The following is a 13679-nucleotide window of genomic DNA, read 5'->3' as shown; positions in this document are numbered from 1 at the left end:
AAGCTGGTAAGAGTTAAACAAAAACAGGGTAATAGTAATAACATAACAGTAATAACACTATAACAGAATAATATAATAATAGTAATAAAAGACAATCTGCTGAATAAGGCCATTTGAAATCCTAAGGGATCCTCAGAAATCTAGTTCATTTAATGCATACTCCACAGAAATTTATTCTGCTTAGACTATAAAGCTCTCTCTTCAAACACAAGGTAAAATATTCATGATATTTGTCTCGATTAGAGGTGTCAAGGGTTTAAAAAAGGTACAAGATAAAAAAAAAACTTAATTTCAAAATCCAAAATTCAATTGTTTAAACCTGTCTTGCCATCCTGATATATACAGAGCTCAAAAACAACTTTCAAAGATGCATATTAGCAGGACAGCAACCTGCTCTAGCAGTTTATCACTTTGTTACGTTTAGCTCCTGAGGAACACTGGTATCAACAGTATTTTCTTTTTATCCCATTTGACTATTTTTTTCTTAAACAAAGACACCACCAAAATTAAATTTGAAGTGTCCTATAAAAACAGATTTTACAGTCACCTTTGTCAGTTATACCCTTTTCTCTTCTAATATCCCTTCCGAAAATGCAAGATTCGATTCCTGTTGTCTGAGAATCCATTCCTTGCAGCTTGTTCAGAAAACAGTAACGTTTTCCCACAGGTTTATCCTGGCACGACCATGCTACACACACACTCTCATCTGCTTTATACAGCTAACAGAGAGATACAGATTTGCCAGCTCTAAGATTTTCTGAGATTATTAGGAAGGTCAGAAACACCCCAGAAGCAAACCAGTGTCTGCCCAGCCTAATGCCATTGCTCTGGAAGGAGTCAGAAGCAGAATACTTCAGAGAGAGAAATACAAGGGTGGCTGGTCTTATCCAACCTGTCTGCAAAGAGAGGTTCATCCTAACATCCTGTTCATGACTGTGTTGCATTAAAACAAACAAAAAAACCTTGAGCATTTACATCTTTTCCAAAAGTCTGTTTGTTCATATTCTTTCCAGCAGCAATTTCACTGTACAAAGAAGTTTTCTCAATTTGAAAACAGGACTCCTTACCAAAAAGGCACAAAGTTGTCCACCTCTGGTGGACAATATACCAATATATGTGGAGAAGAAAGTAACAGAGCCATGTTGACAGATGTTGAAGTGAATGCCAGTGGGGGGGGGGGGTTGTTTTGTTTTATGTGTATTTAACTTTTTTCAACCTGGTAATATCAACACTTTTCCTTGAGGCATTATAGCATATGCTCAATCTTCAAGAGTGACAAAAGTCAATAACTTTTCTAGACAAAAGTCAACAAATTTGCAGATTAGGAGGGTCAAGAAAATTTCTTTATGAAGAGAAAGCAAGATGGAAAAAAATGCCAAAAATGCAGACAATCCTGACCTTTTGAAGGAGAACTGAAGGACAGGAAGTCACAATACAAAGGAGAGGGACAGAACAAGGGATTTTTAATGTGAACTATGTTCTGAACGCTACTCAGAAGTCCTCCCATAAAGTCCAAAATCAACACATATTTGTCCTTTTTGTTGGAGTGGCATCTTATCTCTGCATTAAACACACCTCTATATATTAACTGAACCAAAAACAACAACAATCATCACAGGAAGTCCAAATACTGGCCAATCCCCCAAATTCACATTCTTCAAGACCCAAGAGATGATATTCCAGACTATCTGAACAGAACCTCAAAAGCCTTAGTCAAGGCTCACTTCATACTCTAAAATACACATCTCGACACTAACCCAGAAAATGATTTAGTGATATTACGGGTGAGGTTGGATACCAGAGCTACTCTAGTCAAACAGCTACCTCCTCCAGAGGTTCCCTCCCTGCCCCCACGTTCACAGCCCCTGCTGAACATCCCTTCAGACCAGGTTTCAGACCTGGTACTCCTGGTCTGCAAGCAATGAAGTACAAAGTAACAATACTTTTGCAACTATTTGTTAAAATATATGTAACATTAAAACAACAAAATAAATTAAAACACTTAAATTAACAAGGCAAGGGTGTTGCAACTACACTCAAAAATTCTCCTTCAGTCAGTAAGACACTTTGGTGATAACACCCAGTGCATTCAAGGAACAAGGTTTTGAACGGTGGCGTACGTGCCAGAACGTTTCAGTGCACACCACAGCATCGCTCCGTGCTCAGAATTTAAGGACAGATATAAGACATTCAGATTAATAAAATACAAGCTCTCCTGACACCTTACAACATTAAAAATCCTTCCAGGAGGAACCACAATGAACAATTTACAAGCAAAGTAGACCACTTCCCATTCAAAAGGGGTCCTTCAGCCCCAACTCCAGTATTTCCACGGGAAAATGGGAAGTGACAGCTGCACGGTTTCCTCACAGCTTCTGTCACTTTCCTTTCTGAAGCAGAACAGATCCTACTGCAGTTTGTGTCAGGTCCATTCAGCTCCACACTCTGCTCAGTGGAGATGACTGACAGATTAACTTGGACATCTAATGCAAGGTGCATTTCTCCCGTGAGAGACATCCTGCTTAGAGCTGGATACAAATACAAAATATTTTTTTCCGAAAGTTAAAGCAAAGAATTCCAAATAAAAGGTCTTCATGACAAAAACTCAGTTTTGACCACCCTTCCCGCTGAAGCATTAAAAGAAAATTTCAGAGCTGCCCATAAAGTTTCATGTCATTTCAATACACTTCTGGGTTCAAAATAACTTTGTTTATATGTATACATTTATTTGATGGGAGGATGATGAAAGACTTAAATGTTTTAAATAACACTTGTTTTCCAAGATTGCATCCCAATTTTTTTCAAACAAACTGAGACACTATTCAGGAAATAAAAATATCTGGAAGCTCAAAACTCACACACATTAGGTTACACGACTGAGAGCGGGTCTCGGTACACACAAAGGAGCCGAGGACTGACGGTGCGCAGAGCAGCCCCCGTAACCCCCCCGAGGGCAACCAGAGCCCCGACCTGGCAGCTGGCAGGGCTGTGGCAGGAGAGCCGCCAGCCCACGCTCCTGGGGCGGCAGCAGCAGCAGCACCGGGGAACTCGACAGGAGAGGCTCTCCCCCCGTCACTCACAGGCTGCGGAGCCCCTGCCCAGGGCTGTGCCGCTCATTGCAGGATGCCAGGAACGGCACTTGGGGATCACGCGAGACTTACGGAGTGTTCAGAGGGAGGACCAAAGGTGGGGAAAGCAAGGAATTAAGGTGGTTTGGTGAGGAACAAGCAAGGGAAAACAGAGGGAGAAGCAGATAAAGGCATGTAACAGGTTGCTGGTCAGTAAGATTGTCTGGCCGTGCCTTGCACACGATCTCCACGGTCTCGTCCTGGCTTCTCAATAAACTGCATTTCTGTTCTCCCGGGTGAGAGGCTTATTATGTGCGTGGGGTGTGCATGGGGGCCCAGCTGACAGCAGCTGGAGAAGGGGCCATGGGTCACAGGGGCCCGAGCATCTGTGGTGCCAGCAACCACAGCAAGTGCTTACTGTGTGGGTATGTGTGCCCGTATGCCACTGCTAGCAAGTAACAAGCCAGATGAGCCAGGATAAGAGGCTTGGGAGCCAAGTCTGCACCCCCAAGAGACCGGGGGTCTGAGAGGTGGCTACTGCAGGGGCCAGCGTGTCCCAGCCAGCTCCCAGACACACTGCAGGGTCTGAGAGCCAGCTACGAGCAGGGCCGTAGGCCCGGACCAACTGGAAGAGACCTGTTTACACATGCGTGTGAGCGATGCAGCTGGGAGACTGGGGACTCAGGGGCAGCTACTGGACAGACAGACTGTCCAAGACTACAGGGATCCATATTGTGTATATGCATATACATGTACATATTTTCCACTAACAGGCTTTAATCCTAGTTAGCTAGAGAGGGGAACAGAATGAGGCCGCTGGTGCTGTTTGTGTCGAGTGCTGTGTTTTCTGTCTGTGCTGGTGTGCGTGCGCGCACCTAACAGGAACACATGCTCAGCCTTGCACCTGGGGACACGGAGCCACGGCAGCCTCGCCTGTACCAGGCTACCACATTTGGCAACTCTTAGCAAGATAAAAATGGGAAAATCTGCTTCACCTCCAGATATGGTAGGATTTTCACCATTAGCTGCTGCAGAATTTAATAAGGCCTTCTAACATTAACAGTTAGCAGCACAGACCAAAGTATTTCTTAAACATTTACCTGTCTTAGATCAGGATCTATTTTTAAAATTTACCAATTATGGACAACCAAAAGCTACATAACTCTTGCAAGAGCATGCCACTTAATACATAGTACTTTGAATCATACAAATAGCTGCTCAGATAGCTTGTCTGCAACGTAATCCTCTTGTAATGCATAGACCTTATCTCTCTCAGTTTGTCTTAAAAGCCTTCTCAAACACAGTGTAACAACACAGGCGCATTCAAGGGCGCACATATACCAGAAAGTTCATTAAAAGAATATTTCAGTTCATGTAACTGGGAGAAACTTCAAACTAAGCTTGCTCAAATATCACCACCGATACTAGCAGATACCAGCAGCAGCTCCCAGATTCCCAGGCTGTGCATAGGCAGACACCTCAAATTTGTACTCCCCTGACCTTCCACTTCCTCAGCTGGGAGTGCTACCTGGGGGGAACAGCATGACTCAAGGGTAGGAAAAAAATACATTTTTATATTCTTATGTTTCCTCCTTGTGCCTCAATTTGTCCATCTACTTCTGTGTATGCTGTCCCCAGGTAGAGGAAGCAGTTAAATTTTTGCAGCAATAGAGAGGTAATCTCACCTCACTGTCCATCAAAAATCAGATAAAGGATTGCTTGGCTAGGCACAAAGAGAGACTTTAAACAGAGAGTATCAACTACCTGACGCAGGATTCTACCCTCCCTTCTTGAAAAGACTGTTCAATAAAAGAAAATTTAGAATTTGGTTTGTTTTTTTTCTTGTAAACCCAGGACACAATGACAGACAGCAGTCAGGACAAGATCACTTAGCATGGAAAGTTTCTGAGTCAGGAGACCCAGGATCCAAATGCCAAATTAAAGGGATCCCTTCTCAGCGCTGAGCCTGAGCTAATCTTTAGGTAAGTAGTACTTATGCTTGTTGAGATTAAGGCCATGTTTACACATACATTTCTTTCAGCGGAAAGTGCCAACTTAAACTGCTCCCCTCCAACCTGCCTCGCCCCCTTGTTTTGTACCTAGGTCAATACCTCGAGCCAATGCAGCCCACAGACCGCATGCCAACAAAACTAAAGATAAGGGGAGAAAGAAATGGGCAGCCCAAGATGAAGGGTAGATGGAGGTAGCTGCTTAAAAGCCAGTACTTCCATGCAAACAAATATATGCAGAACCAAGCCTAGAAATTTGAGATTTATGCCTACAACACCCAAGAACATTTAACTGAGCTTGGAAAAAGCTGACTTGCTGTTATTTTTACTCCTAATACCTGGATTTCCAGGATAGGGAAGTTCTCACATAGAAGCACAAAGAATGTTTTAGCTGGGGTTCTGTGTCAACTGGACACAGCCTCCGTATCAAAAAGGGCCAAAGGTTCTCACTCCAGAATCAGGCATTTGTAAACCAAGACCAATTCATGCTGTCAGTAGAGCTAATGCCTCCTGTTTGCTCGTGCTCTGCAGCATGGTTGATGCCTCTGAACAGCACAAGACATATCCAGCACAAGACAGCACATATCCAGAGCAGTAAAGTCCACTAGTACTTAGAAGTACGTATGTGTACACATGTGCATGCAAGCATAGAATCTGATACACCCTGAAAACACTGGGCTGACTGTATTTAGTATTCAATCCCGGGAAAATCCCAGATTGAAGTAGAGAAGGGGATGAGGATGCTAATTTGGAGGAGTATGGGGAAGTGATACACCTGCTGTGGAGTTACGGTTCTGGTCGGGATCCTATGCGTGGGAGACTGTGTGCAATGAGGTTGAAGGATACTGTTAGTGTCCTAGATTGTAAAAGCTTGTCTATCTTTTCCAACTATTAGACCAATTTTATTACACCACTTGCAAATGTAAACTCTATTGATTCTACCCATAAATCTTAACTTGCTAAGAATGATCAGACTTATCGAAAAACTTCTTTACAACATAGATCCACACTCTTCAACCTAAGCAGCAGACAGCTGAAAGAAGATACAAAAGAAGTGCATAAAGTCACAAACAATTTGGAAAAGGTAAACACATTATACAAGGCTCTGAGAACATCTATACCATGAAATAAGAGGTTTAAATAAGGAAAAGGAAGACATTTTCTATTTGAATTCAGCTAACTTCCACACCATCACTGGAAGTTCTGGTAGCTAAAAAAAAAAAAGTGGGTACAAAACTGGATAAGGCAGATGACATTGAGATGGATGGTCTTAATAAAGTTTCTGCATTAGAAAGTTCTTAGGTTGCTGACTGCTGGACACTGAGCAGCTTTACCAGGGAAACACTCTCTGCACTTACGCACATGCATGTGCTGCCCAACGACACTGCCATTCAAGGGGGCCGTCCCCTAGCTTTCCCCCGCCCTCGACCATTCTTTCCTGCCTCCTTGCTGTTCACCAGTGCGGCTCCATGGGAGCCTGGATCAGGGAACTGGAAACGCAAACCACAAAAACAAGGTTCCCTGATCAGGTTTCACCACAAACTTCTACGCTTGCTTTGTGCACTGATTGGAGATTGATCAAACCAGTAACCAGACGTGGGAAATGAGGCCCTGCTACAGCAGTGCTACAGCTTAACCACAATCTGTGCTCTCCCTCAAGCATCACAGTAATTACAGCTGCTGTAATCACAAGAGTTCTTTAAAGCTAAACAGCTTGAGGTACAACATGAATGGAATAAGCTACTGTGCAGAAAGACGTTAAACTGTCTAGACAACATCACTGACATACAAATCCAGCGGAAAAAAGTTTATTGGCAGGTAAATATTTTAACTGAAAGACTTTCATAATTAATCAGTCATCGAACACACACTTCCATTTTCTGGCTCCAGCAGCTCTACCTAGTGTCCCCGAGTCAGTGACACGTGGGAAGAGGTGGTCACTCGCCACCCAGCCCGGGGTGCACAGGGCCCCACTGGACCACCCTATCTCCCCACGGCAAATTAACACCTGGCCTTCCAGGGCCACTTTATCCAGTGCTGCACGTTTTCACAGCTCCACTCTCCACGGCAGCAGGAAGCAACTGCTACGCTGGCTGCAGGGTCATACCGGTCCTGACAGCATCTGTGCTGAGACGCTGATGCGGGTGTCTGAAGGCAACGAGATCCGTCTTCCTGTCCCCGTTTCCCCAGTGCCACTGATGGGAGCTTTTGACCTAGATCCCTTCCTCTTCATTTTATACACAGATTTAGTAATCACAGAGAACGGGTGCCTAGATGATTGACATGCTGCAATCCTGACAGTGAATAAGAGCAGCAACTTTTCTACTGTACCCACCTTTAAATGACTTAGTGTTCTTGATAAGTGGATATATAAAAAGCACTCTTCTGTTTCTTCTCACGGTTGAAAATATTTATCAAAGAGAAATACTCCTCTCCCCCAGATTCTTTACTTCTATCAAAACATAATTTGTGGTATTTTTTTAATCATTAAAAGATTCAGAAATACATTTGCTCTCTCATGTCTTCCAGAGGATTAATACCTCCACGAATTTGTCAAATATACGTATTTATACAGCTAAGATGCACATGCTAGAGTCTTAAGAGTTTTGCAGTTTTTCTTTAGAGGCGAATATCAGAAAGACAAAAAATTGCACTAGTTTTAGAAAGACAAAGGTTTCAGTTGTCTCCTAAATGCAATATTGTATGAAGGGAGCATCTACTTATAGCACACACATTTACCCAGCTTACCCCCTCTTCTTACATTACCAATGATCTGAACTTTATTTTAGCTATATATGGAGTTGCTTTCCATTTCTATAAAATATGGACAGATGAATAATCACTGAATGACAGTCAAAGATCAGCTATTAAATAATACTTTGATAACAATTACAATCCACTAGTGACTCCACTGATCAAGCCACTGAAAGAGGCATTCTAACATACGCATAACAATTTTACCAACAACGTAAGTGTACTGTTTTCCTAAGCTGTGCCTTGTCCAAAATAAGGTTTATTTCTTAACTTTATTCCCTTCTCCACCATAAAGTTCATCTTAAGAAGAGTGCTTCATTAACATTAATATATTTATTCCAGAATAAACTTGTATGCTGGTAAAATCCACCATTTAAAAAGACCATTTTCTAATTCTACTAAAAAAAAACCCAAAAAACAAAAAGAAACCACACACACACACACAGAGATAAGAGATGAGAGGGTAATCCCACCCCACAGAAGAATTTTCCTATCATTTCAAATCTTTCTTGCCCTTACAGCACTGCGCCTGGGAGGGTCTCCCAAAAGCGCCCGGCACAGCCGCTCCCCGGGCGGTCTGCGAGCAGCGAAGCGTGCTGCCTCGACTGCACTCCGAAAGCACTGCCAGCACACAGCGAGACCTGACACTGAAGCTACATCGCTCCTCTTGCTTGGTTTAACTCCAACATGGAACAGGTATTGGAATTAAGAGACCAGGTTGTTTTGACTATTTTGACTAACAAAAGTTCTGTAACGCTGTTTCTGTAATCCCACATTTCTATACACACTCGGGGATTGCTGTTGCTGGCTTGTTGCTAGCAGTTCGACAGCACAACGCTAACGTTTCTGAAGCCCTGCTTGCCCAAGCCATTTACGCACATACTTTCCTTCCTCTCCCATCTCACCTCAGCCTGCCAGCCGACTGCAGCGGGGATGCCATGAAGTGCCTGGTTAGATATCAATGTTGAATTCTGTCATTAGCCACATCAATATTTACTTCTGCTTTGTCCAATGATTAACAAGAAGTTTATGTATTCTTGCTCCCTTAGAAAGTGGCAGAGGTTATATAGCTTTTTGCTAAAGGACAACCTTTCCACAGATCATGGGCTTTTTCTTATATCAGTAATTCACGCTGCCATTTTACGGAGACACAGCTGGCCAAGGCGGTATCAAGCCAGCCAAGTGAAACCCAAAGCCAGCCGAACAGCTAAAGCTTCGCTGACAAGGAACAAACAAGCACGAACTCCAGGTCACATCAACAAACAGATAAGAGAATATGGATGGGTTTACAGATTTACAAGCCATATTTATGTGGATGATTCACATTTTTGTTTTTAAGTGAACAAGACTAACTTTCTTCAGGTGCTCTGAAAAGTCATTTCAAATACCTATTATTAAAACACTCACATAAAGAAGAAAAAGAAATAAAAGAAAAAACCACCACCTCCTGCTCTTGGATTAATAAAGCACTGCTGGAGCTGGGAGGCGTTAAGGAGACACCGGGGAAAGCACACGGGCAGAACACACGGCTGCAGCCCGTGCAGCTGGGGGCACGCACTGCCCCTCCCCAGCGGCTCCCCTCCACGGGGGGCTCTGGGGGGAGCACAGCCCGCATCAGCCAGCGGGAAACGGCTGCACTATACAACCCGACCTGAGTAAAGTTTGGAACACACCTTGGTATCTTCTAAATACGTATCAAGATCAGTTCACAGCAATACATCATTTTCTAATATAAGAAGGAAAACCGTAGATGTCAACTTCCTATTTGTGTCCATAGGACAGGGATTTCTATGATGCATTCAGGACACGCATTAAGAGAAGAGCATTCGATGAGAGTAGGAAAGCAGAAGCTCAGCTCTTTTAATGAGCAGGCAAGTCCGAAAGGCGCGAAGTTTGGATCAACAGCCCAGTACGCGAGCAGATGCAGTGCAGACCAGAGAAGCTGACACACTCGATTAAGCACTTAACGTGTTCTATTACCATATGAAAGGTATATAGAATCGACTATAGGTCAAATATCTCAAGATGGACAACTTTCCTTGGCAAACATGCCAAGAATCATTGCAATACAGTGCATATTTCCCAGCAGTATGCAAACCCCAGTCAGCCTTCATTACACTTACTTCAGACACAGCAGAATTAGACAGTCGCATTAACGGCTGGCGACAACTAAAATTCACTGAAATATAATCACACAGTCTTTAAACAGTTAATGAAAGCCAAACTTACCAAGCACTTCAGTTTCTTCAGTAACAGACTCCTATATAAGGAGAGACAGCATTTCTAAGCACTAAGAAGTGAGCAGCAAAGCGACCCAGGAGTGCTCTGAACAGTAGCACCCAGTATGCGGAAGTTTGACTCGGAGGCAATAAATTGCCATTACCATGGCAACGAGGTGAAAGGACAGCAATCTAGTATTTCACCTGAAGAAAGCTCAACATGAACCACAGTTTAAGGGTTTTTTTCTTATACAAACTCGTTTGATTTCAAACCAAGATAAGAGGCAGCGAGGTAAGTTTCCACTGAAGGGAATGAAAGCAGCCAGGTAACACTGGAAAGTTACCCGCCCACCAGAGACTTCGTGACCATCGGCCGCTCAGCCACCGAGCGCATGATGTCTTTATTTTATTATACTGGAAGGGTTGCAAAACAATGAAGAGACCCACAAATACATAACTTAATGACTTAATGTTTAAACTCTTGACACTATCTTTTGGCCTGAATGAAGAAAAAGAAAAAACCACCCTGGTGTGCTGGACATCATAAAAATAGACAACCACCCAAACAAATTGCTCTTTAATTCTCCATAATATTATGAGAAGTTGTCAGCTAGGATCTGCACTTCCAAAACAAAATGGAACATTTCCCATCTACTTGAAAAAACACAGGAATAATTTCTATAGCAAGACTAATAATGTTATGATACTTCTAAATCTTCTAGCAATTGAATATGCAGAAGAAAAGTTAGATGACAAAAAAAGAAGTCAAGCTCGTTTTTCTACTTTGATTTATTGGTGGACTAAACCAATAGCCAAGTGAGAAGACATGCATTCTAACAAGCTATTCCACATCAACACTTCACATGGAAGAGCAGAGTCAGCTTATCTCCTGTTCTAACACACACCAAACAACCTAACACCAAACCAGCTAAAGGGAACCAAAGGGACATGCACACCTTACCGAGGAGGCGGGCTGCGCAGTTCTGTTCTGGGGAACAAGTCCCACTTTTATCATACTATATGTATGTAAAGCCAGCTGTTTGTGCCATAGAGGAAGCCAACAAAGATTGAAATGTTCTCATGCTGAAAATACACAAATGTACGATGACTCAAAAAAAACAAGAGCAACAAGCTGAAACCAGCCGTTCATGCCTGAAAAGTGCTCAGGTGAGGTGATACCGAGTGCTCGCTCCTGCTGCGTCATTGCCCAATCCCTCCTACCTGAGCCCAGGAATGCTCCCGGGCTGCCGAGGGGGCTGCATTCCTCCCTCCCCGCCTCTGTCCCACGGACGGCGGCTCCGCCGACCGAAGAACACAGCCTACAAACACTCCATTTTCAAATTAAAGTCTCTGCGTGCATTTAAAGAAACAAGCAAACACACAACAGTATGGATGAAAGGCTACAAGCCACTAAAAGAAGTCAGTTAACATACAATGCTGCTACATGTCATTACCTCCAAATAATACATACGGCTAGAGCAAAACAGTTGTTTTTCTTTCTGAAAAGATGGAGAGAAAACAGGCATGATGGTTCAGAGAGAACAGCTCAACTTGTGCAGACACCTCTGGGGATGTCAGTTAAAAAGTTATTTTCTGAAGCCTACAGCAACAGTACACAGTAAGTCTCAGTGAGACTCTTGTGCTATCTTAATAATCTTTGAGATTTAAGAGTGGCATTTTTGCAACCAAACAGTGAAAGCAAAGACAGGCATTACAGACATGAACCCAAATCTCTATGTTCTGGAGTAAAGGTGACTAGGTTATAATCAGCTATTTATTTGGCTCAAGCATGGAAATTAAAACTGCATTTTAGGTAGCTTCATTCTGACCAACCTGGGAGCCTAGCTCAGTTCTTTCTCCTTTTTATTTACAGATCACTGTTTACCTTCAAAGGCCTGAGACTGAAACAAATTCTCCTCTTTCACCTACAACACTCTTAAGCACGCTACCTTGTGCAACGTGTGTTAACAAAACAGATAAACATATTTTGTCTAAGGCACAAATCGAAACTGAACCCAGAGGGTTCTGGAGGAGGGAGCGAGTGCTATGCAGATGGAACTAGAAAGGTCCTCCTGGCTACCTGAACAGGTCAGCCTGCAAAGAGCCAGCACCGCAACTGCTCGGAGAGTCAGCAGACTGACTGGGGGAGCTCCTGCGCAGCAAGAAGGCACAACACCAGACGAGCCCAAATCCTGAGAAAACCGGGATTATGGTGCTGAGCAAGACTTGACTTCTTTTCATCTCCACACGACAACGCCCTGCGTTCAGGGGCCTGTTCCTTCTAGCTGCAGAACAAGGGGAATACCAGTCAGCTCTGCGCTGCCTCCGAAGGAAGAGGCGGCTGCTTTTAGCAGCATGTGCTTTCCTCAGACAAGGCTGAAGAGCTGGCAGAAAGGAAGAGGGGCTTAAGCTCACAGGACGGTTGTATAAAGCATTTTTAAGGTGTAACCAAAGAACGCTCCTGGGTAGACTTAAAAGACTGATTATCCCTCAATGCTACTCAATTATAAAATTGCATTTTACTGAATATCTTATTAAATAGAACAAGTACCAAAACTAGCATACTAACTGATTCAAACAACATCCATCAGTCAGTGTTAAAAGGACAGCAGAGTTTGGAGAAGTTCAGGCATCGTAAGCCTATACAAAGCCGGTTTAACAGAAACAAGCCTATATGGTAGCTGTCAGTCCAACTGCTTGAACCCAACGTGCCACCACTTCTGCAAGTTCGAGCCTGCAGCTGCAAGCTTTCAGAAACGCAATGGACTTGCAAAAATATTAAATGGTTTACAGTAATGATTTAAGTCCTACTCTTAAGACTTAGGACTTTTAGGAACAGGTAAGATTTTCATGTTTTCCTTGATTAGACTGACACATTTGGGGGCGGGGGGGGGGAGCACCATGCAAAGCTTCAGAAGGGCACGAGTTCATCTTAGAGGGTAGTATCATGAGGCCTGCTTTATACACAGGCAGACAGCAGACAAAATTTAAGTTAAAGATACACAGGTTAAGATTAGCGTAACAAGAACAAAGGTACGCAAATCAGTGACAAAGTCAGGAAACAAAACTCCTAGTCCAATATAACAGGAGCAACACCACAGAGAAACAAGTTCAGATCACAAAGCACTGAGCTCACAAAAATCTGCTTACAAGCTATTTTTACTGTATTTTTTTTAAATAAGTATTCCAGGTGAATTGTGATGTGTTTTTTATTAAAAAAGTCTGTTCAACTCCATACAGCTAGATATACCTGAGGAACTTTAGCAAGCATGTTAAATCAGGTCACCTGTGATCTTCAAAAATACCTGGAAGAATGCAGAAGAATTTTAAATCAATGGAGTTGCTGCACTGCGGTACAGGACCTGATTTTCCTTATTTAACATTTAGATCTATTTATACCACTCACAAAAAGAATTCACATAACCAACACATTTTCTGCACAACATAACTCTTACACTAAGCAGCAGTCGCACGCAGGCTATGCACAGATGTCATCTTCCAGATCTGGCTGTGCCAGTAAAGAAAAAAAAAAAAACCACCAAAAAACCAATATAAGCTATCCACTAGCTTTCTTCCTGCCTTTTAACTCTGCCAGAGGTTACCCTCTCCCCTCCTCAGCTGACTAAGTA

General features: G+C 43.0%; 1 protein-coding gene across 4 annotated transcripts in view; it reads right to left on the bottom strand.

The window, feature by feature from the left end:
• Nucleotides 1-13679, bottom strand: part of LOC135324877 (E3 ubiquitin-protein ligase NEDD4-like) — a 197431-nt gene that overhangs the window by 158053 nt on the left and 25699 nt on the right. For 2 of the 4 annotated variants that reach the window (XM_064501904.1, XM_064501906.1), the window contains exon 1: nt 11012-11147. The exons of 1 other annotated variant lie outside the window; for it this stretch is intronic. In XM_064501904.1, coding sequence (XP_064357974.1) covers nt 11012-11065 — 54 coding nt within the window. In that variant the 5' untranslated portion in view covers nt 11066-11147. Of the gene's footprint in view, nt 1-11011; nt 11149-13679 lie in introns of those variants that run through there. One more of the 4 variants, XM_064501902.1, reaches the window with a different exon arrangement.

The sequence above is a fragment of the Dromaius novaehollandiae genome, chromosome Z (assembly GCF_036370855.1).
Source record: "Dromaius novaehollandiae isolate bDroNov1 chromosome Z, bDroNov1.hap1, whole genome shotgun sequence".
NCBI lineage: Eukaryota > Metazoa > Chordata > Aves > Casuariiformes > Dromaiidae > Dromaius > Dromaius novaehollandiae.
Note: the sequence above shows the minus strand (reverse complement) of the source record. Positions and strands in the feature narration are given on the sequence as shown.